Source organism: Chiloscyllium plagiosum, unplaced genomic scaffold, assembly GCF_037043375.1.
Source record: "Chiloscyllium plagiosum isolate Xiang-an unplaced genomic scaffold, Cpla_swu_hap1 HiC_scaffold_40, whole genome shotgun sequence".
NCBI lineage: Eukaryota > Metazoa > Chordata > Chondrichthyes > Orectolobiformes > Hemiscylliidae > Chiloscyllium > Chiloscyllium plagiosum.
In genome coordinates, this window is record NW_028270178.1 from 32173144 (window position 1) to 32201015 (window position 27872).

At 44.7% G+C, this 27872-nt stretch overlaps 1 protein-coding gene across 3 annotated transcripts in view; it reads left to right on the forward strand.

The window, feature by feature from the left end:
* The window catches only part of LOC122544063 (SWI/SNF-related matrix-associated actin-dependent regulator of chromatin subfamily B member 1-like), a 42087-nt gene extending 16737 nt beyond the window's left edge, over window positions 1-25350 (forward strand). Inside the window, exons 6-9 of one of the 3 annotated variants that reach the window (XM_087981754.1) lie at window positions 17662-17828; window positions 21934-22124; window positions 22978-23109; window positions 25256-25350. In XM_087981754.1, the coding sequence (XP_087837880.1) occupies window positions 17662-17828; window positions 21934-22124; window positions 22978-23109; window positions 25256-25295 (530 nt within the window). In that variant the 3' untranslated portion in view covers window positions 25296-25350. Of the gene's footprint in view, window positions 1-17661; window positions 17829-21933; window positions 22125-22977; window positions 23265-25255 lie in introns of those variants that run through there. The other 2 variants (XM_087981753.1, XM_087981752.1) reach the window with 2 other exon arrangements.
* The last annotated feature ends 2522 nt before the right edge of the window (window positions 25351-27872 follow it).

Sequence of the window (27872 nt, forward strand, 5' to 3'; positions counted from 1 at the left end):
ATTATTAACCCAGCAATGTAACCATATACTACTGTACCCTAGATTAATAACCTAGTAACATAGCCCGACCCTGCTGCATCCTGTATTATTAACCCAGTAACATAACCCAACACTACGGTACCTTGGTTTATTAACACAGTAATATAACACTACTCTGCCATACCCTGCATTGTTAATCCAGTAACATAACCCTACACTACTGTACCCTGGACTATTAACCCCCAAACATAACCCTACATTACTGTACCGTGGATTATTAACCCAGTAACATAACCCTACACTACTGTACCCTGGATTATCAACACAGTAATATAACACTACACTACTGCACACTGGATTATTAACCCAGTAACATAGCCCTACGCTGCTGTATCCTAGACTATTGACCAAATAACATAACCCGACACTCTGCACCCTGGATTATTAACACAATAACATAACCCTACATTGCTGTACCCCGGATTATTAACCCTGTAACATAACCCTACACTGCTGTACCCTGGATTGTTATTAACACACACAACCTTTCATTACTGTCCCCTGGAGTATTAACCCAGTAATATAATACTACACTCCTGCTCTCTGGAGTATTAGCCCAGTACCATAACCCTACACTACTTACCCTGGATTATTAACCCTGTAACATAGCCCTACGCTGCTATGCCCTTGATTATTAATCCAGTAACATAGCCCTACACTGCAGCACGCTGAATTATTAACCCAGTAACATAACCCTACACTACTGTACCCTGGATTATTAACCCAGTAACATAACCCTACACTACTGTACCCTGGATTATTAACCCAGTAACATATCCCTACACTACTGTACCCTGGCATATTACCCCAGCCACACAGCCCTAAACAGCTGTAACCTGGATTGTTAACCCAGTAACATAACCACACACTACTGTCCCCAGGATTATTAACCCAGTAACATAACTCTACATAGCTGTCCCCGAGATTATTAACCCAGTCATATAACCCTACACTACTGTACCGTGGATTATTAACCCAATGACATAACACTACACCGCTGTATCCTGGATTATTAACACAGTAAAATTACCCAATACCACTGTCCCCTGGACTGCTAACCCAATAACATAACCCGACACTGCTGTGCCCTGGATTATTAACCCAGTAATATAACTCTACAATGCTGCATTATTAGCCCAGTAACATAACTCTACATAGCTGTCCCTGAGATTATTAACCCAGTCATATAACCCTACACTACTGTACCCTGGATTATTAACCCAGTAACAAAACCCTACACTGCTGTACCCTGGATTATAAACCCAGTAACATAACCCTGCACTGCTGCATTATTAGCCCAGTAACATAACTCCACACTACTGTACCCTGGATTATTATTAACACACACAACCTTACATTACTGTCCCTTCGAGTATTAACCCAGTAATATAATCCTAAACTTTTGCAGCCTGGAGTATTAGCCCAGTAACATAATCCTACAGTATTGTACCCTCGATTATTAACCCAGTAATATAATACTACACTACTGCTCCCTGGAGTATTAGCCCAGTACCATTACCCTACACTACCTATCCTGGATTATTAACTCTGTAACATAGCCCTACACTGCTGCACGCTGGATTATTAACCCAGTAACATAGCCCTACACTACTGTACCCTGGAATATTTACCCAGTAACATAACCCTACACGGCTGTAACCTTGATGATTAACCCAGTATCATAACCCAACACTGCAGTACCCTGGATTATTAACCCAGTAACATAATCCTACACTACTGTAGCCAGGATTGTCAACTGAGTCACATAACCCTAGATACTGTACCCAGGATTATTAACCCAGTAATGTAATCCTACACTACTGTAATCTGGATTATCAACGCAGTAACATAACACTACACGACTGTACCCTGGATTATAAACCCTGTAACATAATCCTATACTACTATACCCTGCGTTATTAACCCTGTAACATTATCCAACACTACCGTTCCCTGAAGTATTAATGCAGTAATATAACCCTGCACTACTGCACACTGGATTATTAAGCCAGCAACGTAACCCTGAAACTGCTGTACCCTGGATTATTAACCCAGTAACATAAGGGTAAAAACAATGACTGCAGATGCTGGAAACCAGAGTCTAGATTAGAGTGGTGCTGGAAAAGCACAGCAGTTCAGGCAGCATCCAAGAAACAGTAAAATCGACGTTGCAGGCAAAAGCCCTTCATCAGGAATACAGGCAGAGAACCTGTATTCTCTCCGCCCTTCAGGCTCTCTGCCTGTATTCCTGACGATTTTACTGCTCCTCGGATGCTGCCTGAACTGCTGTGCTTTTCCAGCACCACTCTAATCTAGACCCAGTAACATAACCCTACACTACTGTACCCAGGATTATTAACCCGGTAACACAACCCTACGCTACTGTACCCTGGATTATTAATACAGTAACATTATCGTACACTACTGTACTATGAATTATTAGCCCAGTAATATAACCCTACACTACTGTACCCTGGATTATTAATACAGTAACATTATCGTACACTACTGTGCTATGAATTATTAACCCAGTAATATAACCCTACACTACTGTACCCTGGATTATTAATACAGTAACATTATCGTACACTACTGTACTATGAATTATTAGCCCAGTAATATAACCCTACACTACTGTACCCTGGATTATTAATACAGTAACATTATCGTACACTACTGTGCTATGAATTATTAACCCAGTAATATAACCCTACATGACTGTACCCTCAATTATTAACCCAGTAACATAACCACACACTACTGTCCCCAGGATTATTAACCCAGTAACATAACTCTACATAGCTGTCCCCGAGATTATTAACCCAGTCATATAACCCTACACTACTGTACTCTGGATTATTAACCCAGTAACAAAACCCTACACTGCTGTACCCTGGATTATAAACCCAGTAACATCACCCTATACTACTGTACCCTGGACTATTAACCCCACAATAATAACCATATACTACTGTACCCTGGATGATTAACCTAGTAATATACCCTGACACTGCTGTATCCTGTATTATTAACCTAGTAACATAACCCAACACTACGGTACCCTGGAATATTAACACAATAATATAACACTACTCTGCCATACCCTGCATTATTAACACAGTAACATAACACTAAACTACAGTACCCTGGATTATTAACCCCACAATAATAACCATATACTACTGTACCCTGGATGATTAACCTAGTAATATACCCTGACACTGCTGCATCCTGTATTATTAACCTAGTAACATAACCCAACACTACGGTACCCTGGAATATTAACACAATAATATAACACTACTCTGCCATACCCTGCACTATTAACACAGTAACATAACACTAAACTACTGTACCCTGGATTATTAACCCAGTAACATAACCATACACTACTGCATCCTGGATTATTAGCAGAGTAAAATAACAGTACACTACTCTACCCTGGAATATTAACCCAGTTCTCACAACCCTAATCAACTGTAACCTGGACTTTTAACCCAGTAACATAACCACACACACTACTGTCGCCAGGATTATTAACCCAGTTACATAACCCTACACTATTGTACCCTGGATTATTAACACAGTAACATAACCCTACACTTCTGTACCCTGGATTATTAACCCAGTACCATAACCCTACATTCCAGCACGCTGGATTATTAACCCAGTACCATAACCCTACATTCCAGCACGCTGGATTATTAACCCAGTAACATAACCCTACACTAATGTACGCTGGCATATTAACCCATTCACACAATCGTAAACAGCTGTAACCTGGATTGTCAACCTAGTAACATAACCACACACTATTTTCCCCAGGATTATTAATCCAGTAACATAACTCTACACAGCTGTACCCTAGATTATTAATCCAGTAACATAACCTTACACGACTGCACCCTGGATTATAAACTCAGTAATATAACCCTACTACTATACCCTGCACTATTAACCCTCTGATATTATCCTACGCTACTGTACCCTGAAGTATTAATGCAGTAATATAACCCTACATTACTGTACGCTGGATTATTAACACAGTAACGTAATCCTATACTACTATTCCCTGCATTGTTAACCCTCTAACATTATCCTAAATTACTGTACCCTGAAGTATTAATGCAGTAATACAACCCTACACTACTGTACCCTGGATTATTAACCCAGTAATATAACCATACACGAGTGTAACCTGACTATTAACCTAGTAGTATAACCGTAAAGTACTGTACCCTGCAGTATTCACCCAGTAACATTACCCTACAGTACTGTACCCTAGATTATTAACACCCTGAAATAACCCTACACTCCTGCACCCTGGAGTATTAGCCCAGTAACATAACCCTATAGTACTCTACCCTGGATTATTAACCCTGTAACATAACCCTATACTGCTGTCACCTGGATTATTAACCCAGTAACATAGACAATAGGTGCAGGAGTAGGCCATTCTGCCCTTCGAGCCTGCACCACCATTCATTATGATCATGGCTGATCATCCTCAATCAGTATCCTGTTCCTGCCTTATCTCCATAACCCTTGATTCCACTATCCTTGAGAGGTCTATCAAACTCTTTCTTAAAAGAATCCAGAGACTGGGCCTCCACTGCCTTCTGGGGCAGAGCATTCCACACACCCACCACTCTCTGGGTGAACAAGTTTCTCCTCATCTCTCTCCTAAATGGCCTACCCCTTATTTTTAAGCTGTGTCCTCTGGTTCGGGACTCACCCATCAGCGGAAACATGTTTCCTGCCTCCAGAGTGTCCAGTCCTTTAATAGTCTTATACGTCTCAATCAGATCCCCTCTCAGTCTTCTAAACTCAAGGGTATACAAGCCCAGTCGCTCCAATCATTCAACATAAGATAGTCCCGCCATTCCAGGAATTGACCTCGTGAACCTACGCTGCACTCTCTCAATAGCCAGAATGTCTTTCCTCAAATTTGGAGACCAGAACTGCACACAATACTCCAGGTGCGGTCTCACCAGGACCCTGTACAGCTGCAGAAGAACCTCTTTGCTTCTATACTCAATCCCTCTTGTTATGAAGGCCAGCATGCTATTAGCCTTCTTCACTACCTGCTGTACCTGCATGCTTGCCTTCATTGACTGGTGTACAAGAACACCCAGATCCCTTTGTACTGCCCCTTTACCTAACTTGACTCCATTTAGGTAGTAATTTGCCTTGCTGTTCTTGCCACCAAAGTGGATACATTTATCCACATTAAACTGCATCTGCCATGCATCTGTCCACTCACCTAATCTGTCCAGGTCACCCTGTAATCTCCTAACATCCTCCTCACATTTCACCCTGCCACCCAGCTTTGTATCATCAGCAAATTTGCTAATGTTACTATTAATACCATCTTCTATATCATTAATATATATTGTAAAAAGCTGCGGTCCCAGCACTGATCCCTGCGGTACCCCACTGGTCACCGCCTGCCATTCTGAAAGGGAGCCGTTTATCACTACTCTTTGTTTCCTGTCAGCCAACCAATTTTCAATCCAAGTCAGTACTTTGCCCCCAATACCATGCACCCTAATTTTGCTCACTAACCTCCTATGTGGGACTTTATCAAAGGCTTTCTGAAAGTCCAGGTACACTACATCCACGGGATCTCCCTTGTCCATCTTCAGAGTTACATCCTCAAAAAATTCCAGAAGATTAGTCAAGCATGATTTCCCCTTCATAAATCCATGCTGACTCTGACCTATCCTGTTACTGCCATCCAGATGTGTCGTAATTTCATCCTTTATAATAGACTCCAGCATCTTTCCCACCACTGAGGTCAGACTAACTGATCTATAATTTCCTGCTTTCTCTCTCGCTCCTTTCTTAAAAAGTGGTATAACATTAGCCACCCTCCAATCCGCAGGAACTGATCCCGAATCTATCGCACACTGGGAAATAATCACCAACGCATCCACGATTTCTAGAGCCACCTCCTTCAGTACCCTGGGATGCAGACCATCAGGCCCCGGGGACTTATCAGCCTTCAGACCTAACAGTCTCTCCAACACCAAATCCTGGCAAATATAAATTCCCTTCAGTTCAGGTCCTTCAGCCACTGTTACCTCAGGGAGATTGCTTGTGTCTTCCCCAGTGAACACAGATCTGAAGTACCAATTCAACTCTTCTGCCATTTCTTTGTTCCCCGTAATATAATCCCCTGTTTCTGTCTTCAAGGGCCCAATTTTAGTCTTAACCATTTTTTTCCCTTTCACATATCTAAAAAAGCTTTTACTATCCTTTGTATTTTTGGCCCTACACTACTGTACCCTGGATGATTAACCAAGTCACATAACCCTACACTACTGTACCCTGGATTATCAACACAGTAACATCACACCACACTACTGGATTATTAAATCAATAACATAACTCTAAATTTCTGTACCCTGGATTATTAACCCAGTGACATAACCCTACACTACTGTACCCTGAATTATTAATGCAATAACATAACCCTACACTGCTATACCCTGGATTATTAACCCAGTAACATAACCCTATACTACTGTACCATGGATTATTAACGCAGTAACGTAACCTTAAACTACTGCACGCTGGATTTTAACCCAGTAACATAACCTTACACGACTGTACCCTTCATTATTAACCCAGTCACATAACATACTGGGCTGTACCGTGGATTGTTCATGCAGTTACATAACCCTACACGACTGTACCCTGGATTATTAACCCAGTAACATAATCTGATAGCACTGTACCCTGGATAATTAACACAGTAAAATTACCCGACACCACTGTACCCTGGATTACTAAACCAGTAACATGACCCTGAACTGCTGCAACCTGAACTATTAACACAGTAACATAACACTACAATACTATACCCTGTTGTGGTTCTGTTCGCTGAGCTGGGAATTTGTGTTGCAGACGATTCATCCCCTGTCTAGGTGACATCCTCAGTGCTTGGGAGCCTCCTGTGAAGCGCTTCTGTGATGTTTCCTCCGGCATTTGTAGCGGTTTGTACCTGCCGCTTCCGGTTGTCAGTTCCAGCTGTCCGCTGCAGGGGCCGGTATGTTGGGTCCAGGTCAATGTGCTTATTGATTGAATCAGTGGATGAGTGCCATGCCTCAAGGAATTCCCTGGCTGTTCTCTGTTATCGGAACTATTATCGGACAAGCCAAACAGAGATCAGCGAGGGAATTCCTAGAGGCATGGCACTCATCCACTAATTCAATCAATAAGCACATCAACCTGGACCCAATATATCGGCCACTGCAGCGGACAGCTGGAACTGACAACCGGAAGCGGCAGGGACAGGCCACTATAAATGCCGGAGGAAACATCACAGAAGCGCTTCACAGGAGGCTCCCAAGCACTGAGGATGTCACCTAGACAGGGGACAAAACATCTGCAACACAAATTCCCAGCTCCGCGAACAGAACCACAACAACGAGCACCCGAGCTACAAATCTTCTCACAAACTTTAAATACTGTACCCTGGATTATTAACCCAGTAACACAACCCTACTCTACTGTCCCCTGGATTATTAACCCAGTAACATAACCCTATACCCCTGTACCCTGGATTATTAACCCAGTAACATAACCCGACACCTCTGTACCCTGGATTATTAACCCAGTAACATAACCTACACTACTGTACCCTGGATTATTAACCCAATAACATAACCCTATACTACTGTATCCTGTTTTATTAGCAGAGTAAAATAACAGTACACTGCTCTACCCTGGAATATTAACCAGGTCTCACAATCCTAAACAGCTGTACCCTGGATTATTAACCTAGTAATATAACCACACACTACTGTTGCCAGGATTATTAACCCAGTAACATAACTCGACACAGTTGTACCCAGGATTATTAACTCAGTAACATAACCCTACACTGTTGTATCCTGGATTATTAACCCAGTAACATAACCCTACACTACTGTACCCTGGATTATTAACCCAGTAACATAACCCTACACTACTGTACCCTGGATTATTAACCCAGTCACATAACCCTACACTACTGTACCCTGGATTATTAACCCAGTATCATAACCCTACACTACTGTACCCTGGATTATTAACCCAGTCACATAACCCTACACTGTTGTATCCTGGATTATTAACCCAGTATAATAACCCTACACTACTGTACCCTGGATTATTAACCCAGTCACATAACCCTACACTACTGTACCCTGGATTATTAACCCAGTAACATAGTCCTACACTACTGTAACCTGGATTATCAACACAGTAACATAGGCCCTGAAGAAGGCCTTATGCCCGAAATGTCGAAGATTCCTGAAGAAGGGCTTATGCCTGAAATGTCGATTCTCCTGCTCCTTGGATGCTGCCTGACCTGCGCTTTTCCAGCAACACATTATTCATCAGTAACATAACCCTACACTACTGCACACTGGATTATTAACCAGTAACATAACCCTACACTGCTGAACCATGGATTATTAACCCAGTAACATAACCCTACACTGTTGTCCCCTCGATTATTAACCCAGTAACATAGCCCTACACTGCTGTCCCCTGGATTATTAACCCAGTAACATAGCCCTACGCTGCTGTACCCTGGATTATTAATTAAGTAACATAGCCCTACACTACTATACCCTGGATTATTAACCCAGTAACACAACCCTACAGTGCTGTACCCTGGATTATTAACCCAGTAACATAACCCTACCCTACCCTACTGCACCCTGGATTAATAACCCAGTAATTTAACAGTACACTACTGTACCCTGGAATATTAACCCAGTAACATAACTCTAAACTTCCACACCCTGGATTATTAACCCGGTGACATAACCCTACACTACTGTACCCTGAATTATAACGCAATAACATAACCCTACACTGCTATATCCTGGTTTATTAACCCAGTAACATAACCCGATACTACTGCACGTTGGATTTGAACCCAGTAACATAACCTTACACGACTGTACCCTCGATTATTAACCCAGTCACATAACCTACAGGGCTGTACCGTGGATTGTTCATGCAGTTACATAACCCTACATGACTGCATCCTAGATTATTAACCCAGTAACATAATCTGATAGCACTGTACCCTGGATAATTAACACAGTAAAATTACCCGACACCACAGCACCCTGGATTACTAAACCAGTAACATGACCCTGAATTGCTGCAACCTGGATTATTAACCCAGTAACATAACTACACTGCTGCACGCTGGAATATTAACCCAGTAACATAACCCAATACTGCAGTATCCTGGATTATTAACACAGTAACATAATCCGATAGCATTGTACCCTGGATAATTAACACAGTAAAATTACCCGACACCACTGTACCCTGGATTACTAAACCAGTAACATGACCCTGAACCCCTGCAACCTGCATTATTAACCCAGTAACATAACCCTACACTGCTGTACCCTGGATTATTAACCCAGTAACATAACCCTACACTACTGTATCCTGGATTATTAACCCAGTAACATAATCCAGGATACATTAGTATAGGGTTATTAGCAGAGTAAAATAACAGTACACTACTCTACCCTGGAATATTAACCCAGTCACACAACCCTAACCAGCTGTAACCTGGATTTTTAACCCAGTAACATAACCACACACTACTGTCGCCAGCATTATTAACCCAGTAACATAACTCTACACAGCTGTACCCTGGATTATTAACCCAGTCACATAACCCTACACTACTGTAACCTGGATTATTAACACAGTAACATAACCCTACACTACTGTACCCTGGATTATCAACCAAGTCACATAACCCCAGATACTGTATCCAGGATTATTAACCCAGTAACATAATCCTACACTACTGTAACCTGGATCCTCAACAGAGTAACATAACACTACACTACTGTACCCTGGATTATTAACCCAGTAACATAACTCTACACTATTGCAATATGGATTATAAACCCAGTAACATAACCCTATACTACTATAACCTGCGTTATTAACCTGTAACATTATCCGACACTACTGCTCCTTGAAGTATTAATGCAGTAATGTAACCCTGCACTACTGTACGCTGGATTATTAACCCAGTAACATAACTGTCCACGGCTGTACCCTGGATTATTAACCTAGTAACATAATCCTACAGTACCGTACCCGGGATTATTAACCCAGTAACAATACCTTACACGCTGTCTCCTGGATTATTAGCCCAAGAACATAACCTGACACTATCGTACTTTGAAGTATTAACCCAGTAACTTAACTCCACACTGCAGTACCCTGGATTGTTAACCCAACAAAATAATCCTATATAACTATACCCGGACCTATTAACCCAGTAACATAACATTGCACTGCTCCACCCTGGATTATTAACCCAATAATATAACCCTATAATGCTGTACCCTGGATTATTAACCCAGTGACAATACTCTACACTGCTGCACCCTGCATTAATCCAATAACACAACCCTACACTACTGTACCCTGGATTAATTACCCAGTAACATAACAGTACACTACTGTATCCTGGAATATTAACTCAGTAACATAACTCTAAACTTCCGCACCCTGGATTATTAACCCGGTGAAATAGCCCTACACTACTGTACCCTGATTTATTAACGCAATAACATTTTTTTAATAGATATGTTTATTAGAAATTTAACACTTTTACAAGTTTACAAAAATAAACAAAACTAACGCAATAACATAACCCTACACTGCTATACCCTGGATTATTAACCCAGTAACATAACCCTATACTACTGTACCGCGGATTATTAACGCAGTAACGTAACCTTAAACTACTACACGTTGGATTTGAACCCAGTAACATAACCTTACACGACTGTACCCTCGCTTATTAACCCAGTCACATAACATACAGGGCTGTACCGTGGATTGTTCATGCAGTTACATAACCCTACACGACTGTACCCTGGATTATTAACCCAGTAACATAATCCGATAGCACTGTACCCTGGATAATTAACACAGTAAAATTACCCGACACCACTGTACCCTGGATTACTAAACCAGTAACATGACCCCGAATTGCTGCACCTGGATTATTAACCCAGTAACATAACTACACTGCTGCACGCTGGAATATTAACCCAGTAACATAACCCAATAATGCAGTATCCTGGATTATTAACCCAGTAACATAACCCTACACCACTGTACCTTGGATTATCAACCGAGTCACATAACCCTAGATACTGTACCCAAGATTATTAACCCAGTAATATAATCCTACACTACTGTAACCTGGATCATCAACACAATAACATAACACTACACTACTGTACCCTGGATTATTAACCCAGTAACATAACCCTACACTACTGCACTATGGATTATAAACCCAGTAACATAACTCTACACTACTATACCCTGCATTATTAACCTGTAACATTATCCAACACTACTGTTCTCTGAAGTATTAATGCAGTAATGTAACCCTGCACTACTGTACGCTGGATTATTAACCCAGTAACATAACTGTCCACAGCTGTACCCTGGATTATTAACCTAGCAACATAATCCTACAATACCGTACCCGGGATTATTAACCCAGTAACAATACCCTACACGCTGTCTCCTGGATTATTAGCCCAGGAACATAACCTGACACTATCGTACCCTGAAGTAATAACCCAGTAACATAACTCTATACTGCAGTACCCTGGATTGTTAACCCAATAAAATAATCCTACACAACTATACCCGGACCTATTAACCCAGTAACATAACGTTGCACTGCTCCACCCTGGATTATTAACCCAATAATATAACCCTACAATGCTGTACCCTGGATCATTAACCCAGTAATATAACCCTACAATGCTGTACCCTGGATTATTAACCCAGTGACAATACTCTACACTGCTGCACCCTGCATTAATCCAATAACACAACCCCACATGACTGTACCCTGGATTAGTAGCCCTGTAACATCACCCTACACGAGTGTACCCTGGATTATTAACCCAGTAACATAACCCTACACTAGTGTAACCTGGATTATTAACCCTGTAACACAGCCCTATGCTGCTGTACACTGGAGTATTCACCTAGTAACATAACCCTACACTACTGTACGCTGGATTATTAACCCAGTAATATAAGCCTACACTACCCTGGATTATTAGCCCAGTAACATAATGCGACACCAGTATACCCTGGATTATTAACCCAGTAATATAACCATACACTAGTGTAACCTGACTATTAACCTAGTAGTATAACCGTAAAGTACTGTACACTGGAGTATTCACCCAGTAACATTACCTTACAGTACTGTATCCTAGATTATTAACACCCTGAAATAACCCTACACTCCTGCACCCTGGAGTATTAGCCCAGTAACATAACCCTATAGTACTCTACCCTGGATTATTAACCCTGTAACATAACCCTACACTGCTGTACCCTGGATTATTAACCCAGTAACATAACCCTATACTGCTGCACGCTGGATTATTAACCTAGTAACGTAACCCTACACTGCTGCACCCTGGATTATTAACCCAGTAACATAACCCTACACTACTGTACTCTGGATTATTATTAACACACACACCCTTTCATTACTGTCCCCTGGAGTATTAACCCAGTAATATAATCCTACACACCTACAGCATGGAGTATTAGCCCAGTAACATAATCCTACAGTATTGTACCCTGGATTATTAACCCAGTAAAATAATACTACACTCCTGCTCCCTGGAGTATTAGCCCAGTACCATAACCCTACACTACTTAACCTGGATTATTAACCTTGTAACATAGCCCTCCGCCGCTGTACCCTCAATTATTAACCCAGTAACATAACCCTAATGTACCCTGGCATATTAACCCAGTCTTCCTGAAGAAGGGCTCATGCCCGAAACATCGATTCTCCTGCTCCTTGGATGCTGCCTGACCTGCTGCACGTTTCCAGCAACACATTTTCAGCATATTAACCCAGTCTCACAACCCTAAACAGGTGTAACCTGGATTGTTAACCCAGTAACATAAGCACACACTACTGTCCCCAGGATTATTATCCCAGTAACATAATCCTACACTGCTGTACCCTGGATTATTAACCCAGTAACATAACCCTATGCTACTGTACCCGGATTATTAACCCTGTAACATAACCCTACTCTGCTGCACACTGAATCACTAACCCAGTAACATAACCCTACACTACTGTATCCTGGATTATTAACCCAGTAACATAACCCTACACTATTGCACTATGGATTATAAACCCAGTAACATAACCCTATACTACTATAACCTGCGTTATTAACCTGTAACATTATCCGACACTACTGCTCCTTGAAGTATTAATGCAGTAATGTAACCCTGCACTACTGTACGCTGGATTATTAACCCAGTAACATAACTGTCCACAGCTGTACCCTGGATTATTAACCTAGTAACATAATCCTACAGTACCGTACCCGGGATTATTAACCCAGTAACAATACCTTACACGCTGTCTCCTGGATTATTAGCCCAAGAACATAACCTGACACTATCGTACTTTGAAGTATTAACCCAGTAACTTAACTCCACACTGCAGTACCCTGGATTGTTAACCCAACAAAATAATCCTATATAACTATACCCGGACCTATTAACCCAGTAACATAACGTTGCACTGCTCCACCCTGGATTATTAACCCAATAATATAACCCTATAATGCTGTACCCTGGATTATTAACCCAGTGACAATACTCTACACTGCTGCACCCTGCATTAATCCAATAACACAACCCTACACTACTGTACCCTAGATTAATTACCCAGTAACATAACAGTACACTACTGTATCCTGGAATATTAACTCAGTAACATAACTCTAAACTTCCGCACCCTGGATTATTAACCCGGTGAAATAGCCCTACACTACTGTACCCTGATTTATTAACGCAATAACATTTTTTTAATAGATATGTTTATTAGAAATTTAACACTTTTACAAGTTTACAAAAATAAACAAAACTAACGCAATAACATAACCCTACACTGCTATACCCTGGATTATTAACCCAGTAACATAACCCTATACTACTGTACCGCGGATTATTAACGCAGTAACGTAACCTTAAACTACTACACGTTGGATTTGAACCCAGTAACATAACCTTACACGACTGTACCCTCGATTATTAACCCAGTCACATAACATACAGGGCTGTACCGTGGATTGTTCATGCAGTTACATAACCCTACACGACTGCATCCTAGATTATTAACCCAGTAACATAATCTGATAGCACTGTACCCTGGATAATTAACACAGTAAAATTACTCGACACCACTGTACCCTGGATAACTAAACCAGTAACATGACCCTGAATTGCTGCAACCTGGATTATTAACCCAGTAACATAACTATACTGCTGCACGCTGGAATGTTAACCCAGTAACATAACCCAATACTGCAGTATCCTGGATTATTAACACAGTAACATAACCCTACACCACTGTACCTTGGATTATCAACCGAGTCACATAACCCTAGATACTGTACCCAAGATTATTAACCCAGTAATATAATCCTACACTACTGTAACCTGGATCATCAACACAGTAACATAACACTACACTACTGTATCCTGGATTATAAACCCAGTAACATAACCCTACACTACTATACCCTGCGTTATTAACCTGTAACATTATCCGACACTACTGTTCTCTGAAGTATTAATGCAGTAATGTAACCCTGCACTACTGTACGCTGGATTATTAACCCAGTAACATAACTGTCCACAGCTGTACCCTGGATTATTAACCTAGCAACCTAATCCTACAATACCGTACCCAGGATTATTAACCAGTAACAATACCCTACACGCTGTCTCCTGGATTATTAGCCCAGGAACATAACCTGACACTATCGTACCCTGAAGTAATAACCCAGTAACATAACTCTATACTGCAGTACCCTGGATTGTTAACCCAATAAAATAATCCTACACAACTATACCCGGACCTATTAACCCAGTAACATAATGTTGCACTGCTCCACCCTGGATTATTAACCCAATAATATAACCCTACAATGCTGTACCCTGGATTATTAACCCAGTAATATAACCCTACAATGCTGTACCCTGGATTATTAACCCAGTGACAATACTCTACACTGCTGCACCCTGCATTAATCCAATAACACAACCCCACATGACTGTACCCTGGATTAGTAGCCCTGTAACATCACCCTACACGAGTGTACCCTGGATTATTAACCCAGTAACATAACCCTACACTAGTGTAACCTGGATTATTAACCCTGTAACACAGCCCTATGCTGCTGTACACTGGAGTATTCACCTAGTAACATAACCCTACACTACTGCACACTGGATTATTAACCCAGTAATATAAGCCTACACTACCCTAGATTATTAACCCAGTAACATAACTCTACACAGCTGTATCCTGGATTATTAGCCCAGTAACATAACGCGACACTAGTATACCCTGGATTAATAACCCAGTAATATAACCATACATGAGTGTAACCTGACTATTAACCTAGTAGTATAACCGTAAAGTACTGTACACTGGAGTATTCACCCAGTAACATTACCCTACAGTACTGTATCCTAGATTATTAACACCCTGAAATAACCCTACACTCCTGCACCCTGGAGTATTAGCCCAGTAACATAACCCTATAGTACTCTACCCTGGATTATTAACCCTGTAACATAACCCTACACTGCTGTACCCTGGATTATTAACCCAGTAACATAACCCTATACTGCTGCACGCTGGATTATTAACCTAGTAACGTAACCCTACACTGCTGCACCCTGGATTATTAACCCAGTAACATAACCCTACACTACTGTACCCTGGATTATTATTAACACACACACCCTTTCATTACTGTCCCCTGGAGTATTAACCCAGTAATATAATCCTACACACCTACAGCATGGAGTATTAGCCCAGTAACATAATCCTACAGTACTGTACCCTGGATTATTAACCCAGTAAAATAATACTACACTCCTGCTCCCTGGAGTATTAGCCCAGTACCATAACCCTACACTACTTACCCTGGATTATTAACCCTGTAACATAGCCCTCCGCTGCTGTACCCTCAATTATTAACCCAGTAACATAACCCTACTGTACCCTGGCATATTAACCCAGTCTTCCTGAAGAAGGGCTCATGCCCGAAACATCGATTCTCCTGCTCCTTGGATGCTGCCTGATCTGCTGCACGTTTCCAGCAACACATTTTCAGCATACTAACCCAGTCTCACAACCCTAAACAGGTGTAACTTGGATTGTTAACCCAGTAACATAAGCACACACTACTGTCCCCAGGATTATTATCCCAGTAACATAATCCTACACTGCTGTGCCCTGGATTATTAACCCAGTAACATAACCCTATGCTACTGTACCCGGATTATTAACCCTGTAACATAACCCTACTCTGCTGCACACTGAATGACTAACCCAGTAACATAACCATACACTACTGCACCCTGGATTATTATTAACACACACAACCTTACATTACTGCCCCCTGGAGTATTAACCCAATAATATAATCCTACACTCCTGCAGCCTGGAGTATTAGCCCAGTAACATAATCCTACAGTACTGTACCCTGGATTATTAACACAGTAATATATTACTACACTCCTGCTCCCTAGAGTATTAGCCCAGTATCATAACCCTACACTACTTACCCTGGATTATTAACCCTGTAACATAGCCCTACACTGCTGCACGCTGGATTATTAACCCAGTAACATAGCTCCACACTACTGTACCCTGGAATATTAACCCAGTCACACAACCCTAAACAGCTGTAACCTGGTTTGTTAACCCAGTAATATAACCACACACTACTGTCCCTAGGATTATGAACCCAGTAACATAACTCAGCATAGCTGTCCCCGGGATTATTAACCCAGTCATATAATTCTACCCTACTGTACCCTCGATTATTAACACAGTAACATAACCCCACACTGCTGTACCCTGGATTATTAACCAAGTCACATAACCCTACACACTGTACCCAGGATTATTAACCCAGTAATATAACCCTACACTATTGTAACCTGGATTATCAACATATTAACATAACACTTCACTACTGTCCCCTGGTTTATTAACCCAGTAATATAACTCTACACTACTGTACCATGGATTATTAACCCAGTAACATAACCCTACACTACTGTACCCGGGTTTATTAACCTAGTAACACTGCTTTCCCCTGGATTATTAACCCAGTAATATAACCCTACACTACTGCACCCTGGATTATTAACCCAGTAATATAACCCTACACTACTGTACCCTGGATTATTAACCCAGTAATATAACCCTACACTACTGCACCCTGGATTATTAACTCAGTAACATAACCCTACACTACTGTACACTGGATCATAATTATAGTAAAATAAAACCTGGAATGGCGCCTCTGCCTTCCCTCCTATGTGCCTTCGTATTCTTTTCAATCTCACATTGAGACAAATTGCCTGATCCGGGAATGTTGTGGGATTCTTGACATTGAGGGGGTCTTTGCCTCCAGATCTCGGTTTCCCTCGACCTCCCTCCCACTTTGACAGGCTCCTTTTCCCACTCTTTGTCCTTGGCAGAGAAGCTGATATCGCCAGAGATGTTTGCTGAGATCCTCTGCGACGACCTGGATTTGAACCCGCTGAACTTTGTGCCGGCTGTGGCCTCGGCCATTCGGCAGCAGGTGGAATCCTACCCCATGGACAGCATTCTGGAGGACCAGACCGACCAGCGAGTCATCATCAAGGCAAGTTGTAGGTCGCTGCTCCATCTCCCCGCGCCTTGTTGCACCATGCAATGGCAGCTGTGGTCTCCCTACACTCTCCACCCATTGCTCCAAACCAATTTCACAGCCGCCCTTTCGTTCCTTTCCATCCATCGTCTTGATTCTTCAATCGGCCATTTGTTTTGACTACTTGGGACAGGTGATTTAACACAGGGATTTTCGATCATACTGGTGCAGTTTGGAGTCCAAAGCTCACTCATCACACCAAAGTCTGAGTCAGAGCAGTTTCTGAACCTCTCCTCCTTTAGTGTGTTGGGCTTGTAAATATCTTGACTGTAGAGGCCGCAGATGGTTCTGACTTCAGTTCTTCTCATCTTTTTCAAGCATTTTTCCATCTGCTTCATTGCCTCTGTTTACATTTTAAAATATGAGGAACAGAACTGAAAGAAATTTGTTGTGGACATGTGAATACGGAAGTATGCACAGTAATTGCCAGACTGAGAAGGAGACTGTGACTGTGTAACTCCCAGTGTGATACAGAGACCAGAACTGTACACAGTGACTCCCAGTGCGATACAGAGACAGGAACTGTACACAGTGACTCCCAGTGTGATACAGAGACTGGAACTGTACACAGTGACTCCCAGTGTGATACAGAGACCAGAACTGTACACAGCGACTCCCAGTGAGATACAGAGACTGGAACTGTACACAGTGACTCCCAGTGAGATACAGAGACAGGAACTGTACACAGTGACTCCCAGTGTGATACAGAGACCGGAACTGTACACAGTGACTCCCAGTGTGATACAGAGACCAGAACTGTACACAGTGACTCCCAGTGAGATACAGAGACTGGAACTGTACACAGTGACTCCCAGTGAGATACAGAGACTGGAACTGTACACAGTGACTCCCAGTGTGATACAGAGACCGGAACTGTACACGGTGACTCCCAGTGTGATACAGAGACCAGAACTGTACACGGTGACTCCCAGTGTGATACAGAGACCGGAACTGTACACAGTGACTCCCAATGTGATACAGAGACCGGAACTGTACACAGTGACTCCCAGTGTGATACAGAGACCGGAGCTGTATACAGTGACTCCCAGTGTGATACAGAGACAGGAACTGTACACAGTGACTCCCAGTGTGATACAGAGACCGGAACTGTACACAGTGACTCCCAGTGTGATACAGAGACCAGAACTGTACACAGTGACTCCCAGTGAGATACAGAGACCGGAACTGTACACAGTGACTCCCAGTGTGATACAGAGACCGGAACTGTACACAGTGACTCCCAGTGTGATACAGAGACCGGAACTGTACACGGTGACTCCCAGTGTGATACAGAGACCGGAACTGTACACGGTGACTCCCAGTGAGATACAGAGACTGGAACTGTACACAGTGACTCCCAGTGTGATACAGAGACCGGAACTGTACACAGTGACTCCCAGTGTGATACAGAGACTGGAACTGTACACAGTGACTCCCAGTGTGATACAGAGACCGGAGCTGTACACAGTGACTCCCAGTGTGATACAGAGACAGGAACTGTACACAGTGACTCCCAGTGTGATACAGAGACCGGAACTGTACACAGTGACTCCCAGTGTGATACAGAGACTGGAACTGTACACGGTGACTCCCAGTGTGATACAGAGACTGGAACTGTACACAGTGACTCCCAGTGTGATACAGAGACTGGAACTGTACACAGTGACTCCCGGTGTGATACAGAGACAGGAAGTGTACACAGTGACTCCCAGTGAGATACAGAGAACTGGAACTGTAGACAGTGACTCCCAGTTTGATACAGAGACTGGAACTGTAGACAGTGACTCCCAGTGTGATACAGAGACCGGAACTGTACACAGTGACTCCCAGTGTGATACAGAGACAGGAACTGTACACAGTGACTCCCAGTGTGGTACAGGGACAGGAACTGTACACAGTGACTCCCAGTTTGATACAGAGACTGGAACTGTAGACAGTGAATCCCAGTGTGATACAGAGACTGGAACTGTACACAGTGACTCCCAGTGTGATACAGAGACTGGAACTGTGCACAGTGACTCCCAGTTTGATACAGAGACTGGAACTGTAGACAGTGAATCCCAGTGTGATACAGAGACAGGAACTGTGCACAGTGACTCCCAGTGTGATACAGAGACTGGAACTGTAGACAGTGAATCCCAGTGTGATACAGAGACTGGAACTGTGCACAGTGACTCCCAGTTTGATACAGAGACTGGAACTGTAGACAGTGACTCCCAGTGTGATACAGAGACTGGAACGGTACACAGTTTCTCCCAGTGTGATACAGAGACAGGAACTGTGCACAGTGACTCCCAGTGTGATACAGAGACAGGAACTGTACACAGTGACTCCCAGTGTGATACAGAGACCGGAACTGTACACAGTGACTCCCAGTGTGATACAGAAACAGGAACTGTACACAGTGACTCCCAGTGTGATACAGAGACAGGAACTGTACACAGTGACTCCCAGTGTGATACAGAGACAGGAACTGTAGACAGTGACTCCCAGTGTGATACAGAGACTGGAACGGTACACAGTTTCTCCCAGTGTGATACAGAGACAGGAACTGTGCACAGTGACTCCCAGTGTGATACAGAGACAGGAACTGTACACAGTGACTCCCAGTGTGATACAGAGACAGGAACTGTACACAGTGACTCCCAGTGTGATACAGAGACCGGAACTGTACACGGTGACTCCCAGTGTAATACAGGGACAGGAACTGTACACAGTGACTCCCAGTGTGATACAGAGACCGGAACTGTACACAGTGACTCCCAGTGTGATACAGAGACCGGAACTGTACACAGTGACTCCCAGTGTGATAGAGAGACTGGAACTGTACACAGTGACTCCCAGTGTGATACAGAGACTGGAATTGTACACAGTGACTCCCAGTGTGATACAGAGACTGGAACTGTAGACAGTGAATCCCAGTGTGATACAGAGACAGGAACTGTGCACAGTGACTCCCAGTGTGATACAGAGACTGGAACTGTAGACAGTGAATCCCAGTGTGATACAGAGACTGGAACTGTGCACAGTGACTCCCAGTTTGATACAGAGACTGGAACTGTAGACAGTGAATCCCAGTGTGATACAGAGACAGGAACTGTGCACAGTGACTCCCAGTGTGATACAGAGACTGGAACTGTAGACAGTGAATCCCAGTGTGATACAGAGACTGGAACTGTGCACAGTGACTCCCAGTTTGATACAGAGACTGGAACTGTAGACAGTGACTCCCAGTGTGATACAGAGACTGGAACGGTACACAGTTTCTCCCAGTGTGATACAGAGACAGGAACTGTGCACAGTGACTCCCAGTGTGATACAGAGACAGGAACTGTACACAGTGACTCCCAGTGTGATACAGAGACAGGAACTGTACACAGTGACTCCCAGTGTGATACAGAGACAGGAACTGTAGACAGTGACTCCCAGTGTGATACAGAGACTGGAACGGTACACAGTTTCTCCCAGTGTGATACAGAGACAGGAACTGTGCACAGTGACTCCCAGTGTGATACAGAGACAGGAACTGTACACAGTGACTCCCAGTGTGATACAGAGACCGGAACTGTACACAGTGACTCCCAGTGTGATACAGAGACCGGAACTGTACACAGTGACTCCCAGTGTGATAGAGAGACTGGAACTGTACACAGTGACTCCCAGTGTGATACAGAGACTGGAATTGTACACAGTGACTCCCAATGGGATAATCACCCTGAAAAAGTGTAGCAATATTCCTTGCATGCTTCAGCCAATGATCAGCACAGTTTATCCATTCAATTTTATATCTGTTGGAAAAATCTCGTTTATGGCAACCCAGGGATTTGAGGTGGGTTTGGGGTTTCACTGTTTGCGTGCTTAGGTGACAGAATATCTTCGCTGTTTGAGAAAGTAAGAGGGTGGCCTTGTATTGGCATCTTCCCATGTCTTGCTCCATCCCTGCAGAACCAGTGTTCACCAATCCCTCCACTCTGTCCTGTGAATGAATCTCCCTTAATCTTAGCACCGCCTGTCCCATCACCCTGCTCCGTCTCTCTCTGTCTGTCTCTCTCTCCCACAGCTCAACACGCACGTTGGGAATATCCTGCTGGTGGACCAGTTTGAATGGGACATGTCTGAGAGGGATAATTCGCCTGAGAAGTTTGCGTTGAAGCTGTGCTCGGAGTTGGGCCTGGGCGGGGAATTTGTCACAACCATCGCCTACAGCATCCGTGGACAGCTGAGCTGGCACCAGAGAACGTACGCGTTCAGGTCTGTTAGGGGTGGGAGTTTCGGTTCAGCAGGGGGATCCCGACAGCACAACCGGGAGGGTGCGGGTACAGGATATTGTCAGTGATTTTTGCCACAAACCTTTCATCCTCTGGGAGAACTTGGGTTGACATCAACCTGTCTCTCTCCTCTGCCTGCCTCAGGATTTCAGGAAACATGCATCGATACTGACCCACCAAAAGTACAGCACTCCCTCAGTACTGACCTTCAGACAGTGCAGCTCTCCCTTAGCACTGACCCTCTGAAAGCGTGTTGCTCCCTTAGTACTTACCTCCAACAATGCCGCACTCCCTCAGCACTGACCCTCCAACAGTACAGCACTCTTTCAGTACTGACTCTCCAGCAGTGCTGCACTCCCTCAGCGCTGACACTCTGACAGTACGGCACTCCCTCAGTACTGACCCTCTGACAGTATGGCACTCCCTCAGTGCTGACCCTCCAACAGTGCAGCGTTCCCTCAGGACTGAGTCTCTCTGGGTTGAGAGCACTGTGGTGGCACAGCCCCCCCCCCGAGTCATGGACGCTGGCATGAAATTACCAGCTACCAGGTGGGACTGTGAACTGAACTGCTGCTCTCACAAGCGTAAACCTACCTTGCCTGAATTGCAGTGGTCAGCGAGTTGCCATGTGGTCTTTGTGACCGCTTTGAGAATGGTCGGGAGACACCTGGGTCGTGGTGTGTTGAATTTGATTATCGATGTGGAAATATACTTTTTATATCCGGACTGGCTTCCCGTTCTGTCTCACCCAGCATTTGAAAATATTCCACCCTCGCCAACCCAACCTTCCCCTTCCACTTCACCTTCCCGATCCAAACCCACGTTTATTTTTCCAGTGAGAATCCGCTGCCGATCGTGGAGAGCGCCCTCCGGAACACCACGGATGCTGACCAATGGTGCCCCCTCCTGGAAACCCTGACTGATGCCGAGATGGAGAAGAAGATTCGCGATCAGGACAGAAACACCAGGTACAGCACGACCACCTGGAGTCCGAGGAACACCAGAATGCGGAACAGGAGTCGGCCGTTCGGCCCCTCGAGCTATGTCTGCCATTCAATAAAACCGTGGCTGATTTGATTGTGGCCTCAACTCCACTTTCCTGCTTGGCCCTCCCCCTCTGTGACCCTCGAGTCCTGTTGTCGATCACAAATCTGTCTCACTCAGTGTTGAATACATTCCGTGACCAAGCCTCCGCTGCTCATAGGCAGAGAGAAGTACACAGACTAATGACCTTCTGAGAGCATAAATTCCTCCTCATCTCTGTCTTAAATGGGGGAGCCCCAATTTTTAAGCTGTGTCCCCTCTTTTTAGAGTTCCCTATCCAAGGGAAAACGCCCTCTTGGCATCCAACAATAAACTGCTCAGAATCTTACATCCTTCACTGAGATCACCTCATTCTTAATTTCAGTGGATACATGCACAACATATCCTCATAAAAGACACCCCACATCAACCCAGTTGAGAGAATATTCCCTGAACTGCACATGCAATTGTACCCTTCTTATTAAAGTCCAGAGAGCAAAACTGTACACTCTACTCCAGATGTTGCATTACAAAGGCCGTGTACAGATGTGACAATACTTCCCTCCTTTTATACTCGATTTCCCCTTACAATAAAGGTCAAAATTCCATCTGGCTTCCTAATTACTTGCTGTACCTGCGTATTAACGTTGTTTTGGTACTTTATATACCAGGACACCCAGATCCCTTCGTTTGACAGACTCCCTCCATTTAAAAACAACAACAGTTTTGCTACTCTTCCTGCCAAAGTGTTCTCCCATATTTTCTCCATCTGTCAAATTTTGCCTTTTTTTTAAATATTAGATTCCCCACAGTGTGAAAACAGGACGTTTGGCACAACAAGTCCACACCGACCCACCCAGACCCATTCCCCTACTCTATATTTACCCCTGACTAATGTACCTAATACCATGGGCAATTTAACATGGCCAATTCACCTGACCTGCACATCTTTGGACTGTGGGAGGAAACCAGAGCACCCGGAGGAAACCCATGCAGAAACTTCACACAGACAGTCGCCCGAGGCTGGAATCAAACCCAGGTCCCTGGCACCGTGAGGCAGCAGTGCTAACCACTGAGCCACCTTTACACTTAAACTTATCTGTATCCCTCTGCTCAACTCTTTATTGTTATCTTTGCAATTTATCTTCCTGCCTCGCAGTGCAAAGTGAGTGGCTTCCCATCCACAGTCACACCATCAATTGTTCCCTCCTTGGTGTTACTGACACGCTAAATAAAAATTCACAGAATATAAACCCAATCAGTCACCAACAAATCCAATTGGAACTCAGGAGAAACTCCCTTTCCCAGAAAATCTGGGAATGTCATCACTCCCACAAGGAGTGGTTGGACTGAATGGTGTCTTTATTCATTCACGGAATATGGGTGTGAGTGGTTAGGCCAACAATTATTGACCATCCCTAATTCCCCTGGAGGAAGTGGTGGTGAAGTGTCTTCTTGAACCACTGCAGTCCACAGAGGGTAGGCACACCCTCAGTGCTGTTTAGGAAGGAAGTTCCAGGATTTTGACCCAGCGACACAGCATGAATGGCAATATAGCCCCAAGTCAGGATAGTTTGTGGCTTGGAAGGGAACCTGCAGGTGGTGTATCTGCTGTACTTGTCCCTCTGGATAGGAGAGGTCAGGGGTTTGGAAGATGCTGTCAAAAGAGGTTTGGGGAGTTGCTGCAGTGCATCTTGTACATAACACACACACTGCTGCCACTGGGCATTGGTGGTGGATTGGATGCCAATCAAGCAGGCAGGTTTGCCCTGACTGGTGTCGATATTGAGTCTTGTGGTGCTGCACTCATACAGGCAAGTGGGGTGTATTCCATCACACTCTTGACTTGTGCCTTGCAGATGAGGGACAGGGTTTGGGGGAGGAGTCAGGAGATGAGTTACCCTCTGCAGAATTCCCACCGTTTGCTTCTGTCGCCATATTATTCATATGGCCGGTCAGTGGTATAAACCCCCGAGATATTGATAGTGGAGGGGGAATGTACTGTTTGTTTGTGAGGATATGAAGGTGGTTGCTGGGTCAAAGTCTTGCTGAACGATTCTGTGCTTGTGTTTTGTTCTTGAAATCCTGCAGACGGATGCGACGCCTTGCCAACACTGCTCCCAGCTGGTAACCGGGGACTCTGCGCCTTCTGCCAGCTCTGTCACATCGTGGGACCGGGGTGGGGGGGGGGGGAAAGAGGGGGGAAGAGGGATGGGTGGGGTGGGGGGATTTGGCTAAGAACACGGGGTGGGAACCAGTGGAGTAACTGTTTGGTGTCGATCATTTCCACGGCTGCTACCGCCTTTCGCACTTTGGGAACTTGCGTTCCACGTTTTTCTTTTGTTCACTTTAATGGTCTCGTCATTAACTAGTCCTCATCAACAGCCAATTGACTTCGATTCCCTTCACCCCCTCCTCTCTTCCCCTGCCTCCAACTGGCTTGCCTGGTGGGTGTGTGGGGAGCCGAAACAGACGTGATTTGTATTCGTTCAGTAAACACTTGATGCTAAACCAATATACTTTTGTCATTGGGTCTTGTGTGGAAGGGGGTGAGTCAAAGGAACTGAGGCACAGCGACTGTAAAACCACCAAAGACACATCTAGTTCACAAGCAACCACACCCAGACAGGGCTCACACCCATCTATTGTTAAGGGACTGATACATTCACCAGCCCCTAATGGCAAAAAGGGGTGTGTGCTCGCTAAAGGAAAGGATGGGTTCCTCCCAGTGTCCTGGAGTCAATATTTATTCCTTAGCCAACACCTAAGAATGGACTTTCTGATCTCATTGCTCATTACCGTCTGTGGGATCTCGCTGTGCCCCAATTGGCAATTGCATTACCCACATCATAAAGGGTAACTATAATTCAGAAAATGCCTTTGGAATGTCACAAGGCGATCAACATTTTACATAAACAACAGACGCCATAGAGAGAGAGAGAGGGAGAGGGATCAGTTGAGGAGGATTGTGTGAGAAGGACAGAGAAATAACGGTGGAGAAAGGGAACAAGGAGAAAGGGAATGAGTGATACAGACAAAGCGACTAAAATGGGTTGGGAAGTGGGGATGGTCAAAAGTCACTGAATTATTCGGGTATCACTCTCGATCATATTGAAAGGCAGGACAGGCTTCACAGGCTAACAAACCTTAATTCTGTTTCGATGTTGCCAAGATAAGGAACTGGAGAACAGATTGACAGAGGGTGATCAGAGAGGCAGACATTACATTATCATCGATAATTTTGATGCAATTCATCCCAAATCTCATCAGGCAGTGGTTAACATTTGTAACCTGGAGGTGCAACAGCCGAATTTGGGACGGATGTGAATTTCCCAGGAAGAGGAGAGCACAGCATTGACCTATGACCTGCCAGCAAACTGGGCAATGACGACAGGCTCCAACATTGGAATGAACAAAGATTAAAGGCCACTGACCCAGCAATATATACTGTCCTGCAAACACTGACAAACTTGAACTGTCAGGCCAAAACTGACCCTTGATTCCAAACTAGTCACTCAGCACACCTGCTGGAAACTCCGTTCTTCCAAAAGTGGCCACTGACCAAGCTGACCCCTCACTCGTTATCTCAGCAAACTTAAGCAATCACCAAACCCACTTTTTTTCGGCAACTTGAACACCCAGACCCCTCCCTATCTCTGTAAACCCCTCCAGCCCCTACACCCCCTCCCTATCTCTGTAAACCCCTCCAGCCCCGACACCCCCTCCCTATCTCTGTAAACCCCTCCAGCCCCGACACCCCCTCCCTATCTCTGTAACCCCCTCCAGCCCCCACACCCCCTCCCTATCTCTGTAACCCCCTCCAGCCCCGACACCCCCTCCCTCTCTCTGTAACCCCCTCCAGCCCCGACACCCCCTCCCTATCTCTGTAACCCCCTCCAGCCCCGACACCCCCTCCCTCTCTCTGTAACCCCCTCCAGCCCCGACACCCCCTCCCTATCTCTGTAACCCCCTCCAGCCCCGACACCCCCTCCCTATCTCTGTAACCCCCTCCAGCCCCTACACACCCTCCCTCTCTCTGTAAACCCCTCCAGCCCCGACACCCCCTCCCTATCTCTGTAACCCCCTCCAGCCCCCACACCCCCTCCCTATCTCTGTAACCCCCTCCAGCCCCGACACCCCCTCCCTATCTCTGTAAACCCCTCCAGCCTCGACACCCCCTCCCTCTCTCTGTAACCCCCTCCAGCCCCGACACCCCCTCCCTCTCTCTGTAACCCCCTCCAGCCCCGACACCCCCTCCCTCTCTCTGTAACCCCCTCCAGCCCCTACACCCCCTCCCTATCTCTGTAGCCCCCCCTCCAGCCCCTACACCCCCTCCCAATCTCTGTAACCCCCCCTCCAGCCCCTACACCCCTCCCTATCTCTGTAACCCCCCCTCCAGCCCCTACACCCCCTCCCTATCTCTAACCCCCCTACACCCCCTCCCTACCTCTGTAACCCCCCTCCAGCCCCTACAACCCCTCCAGCCCCTACACCCCCACCCACCACAACACCCCCTCCCTCTCTCTGTAACACCCACCAGCCCTTACACCCCCTCCCTATCTCTGTAACCCCCCTCCAGACCCTATGCCCCCTCCCTATCTCTGTAACCCCCTCCAACCCCTACACCCCCTCCCTATCTCTGTAACCCCCTCCGGCCCCTACACCCCCTCCCTATCTCTGTAACCCCCCCTTCAGCCCCTACGCCCCC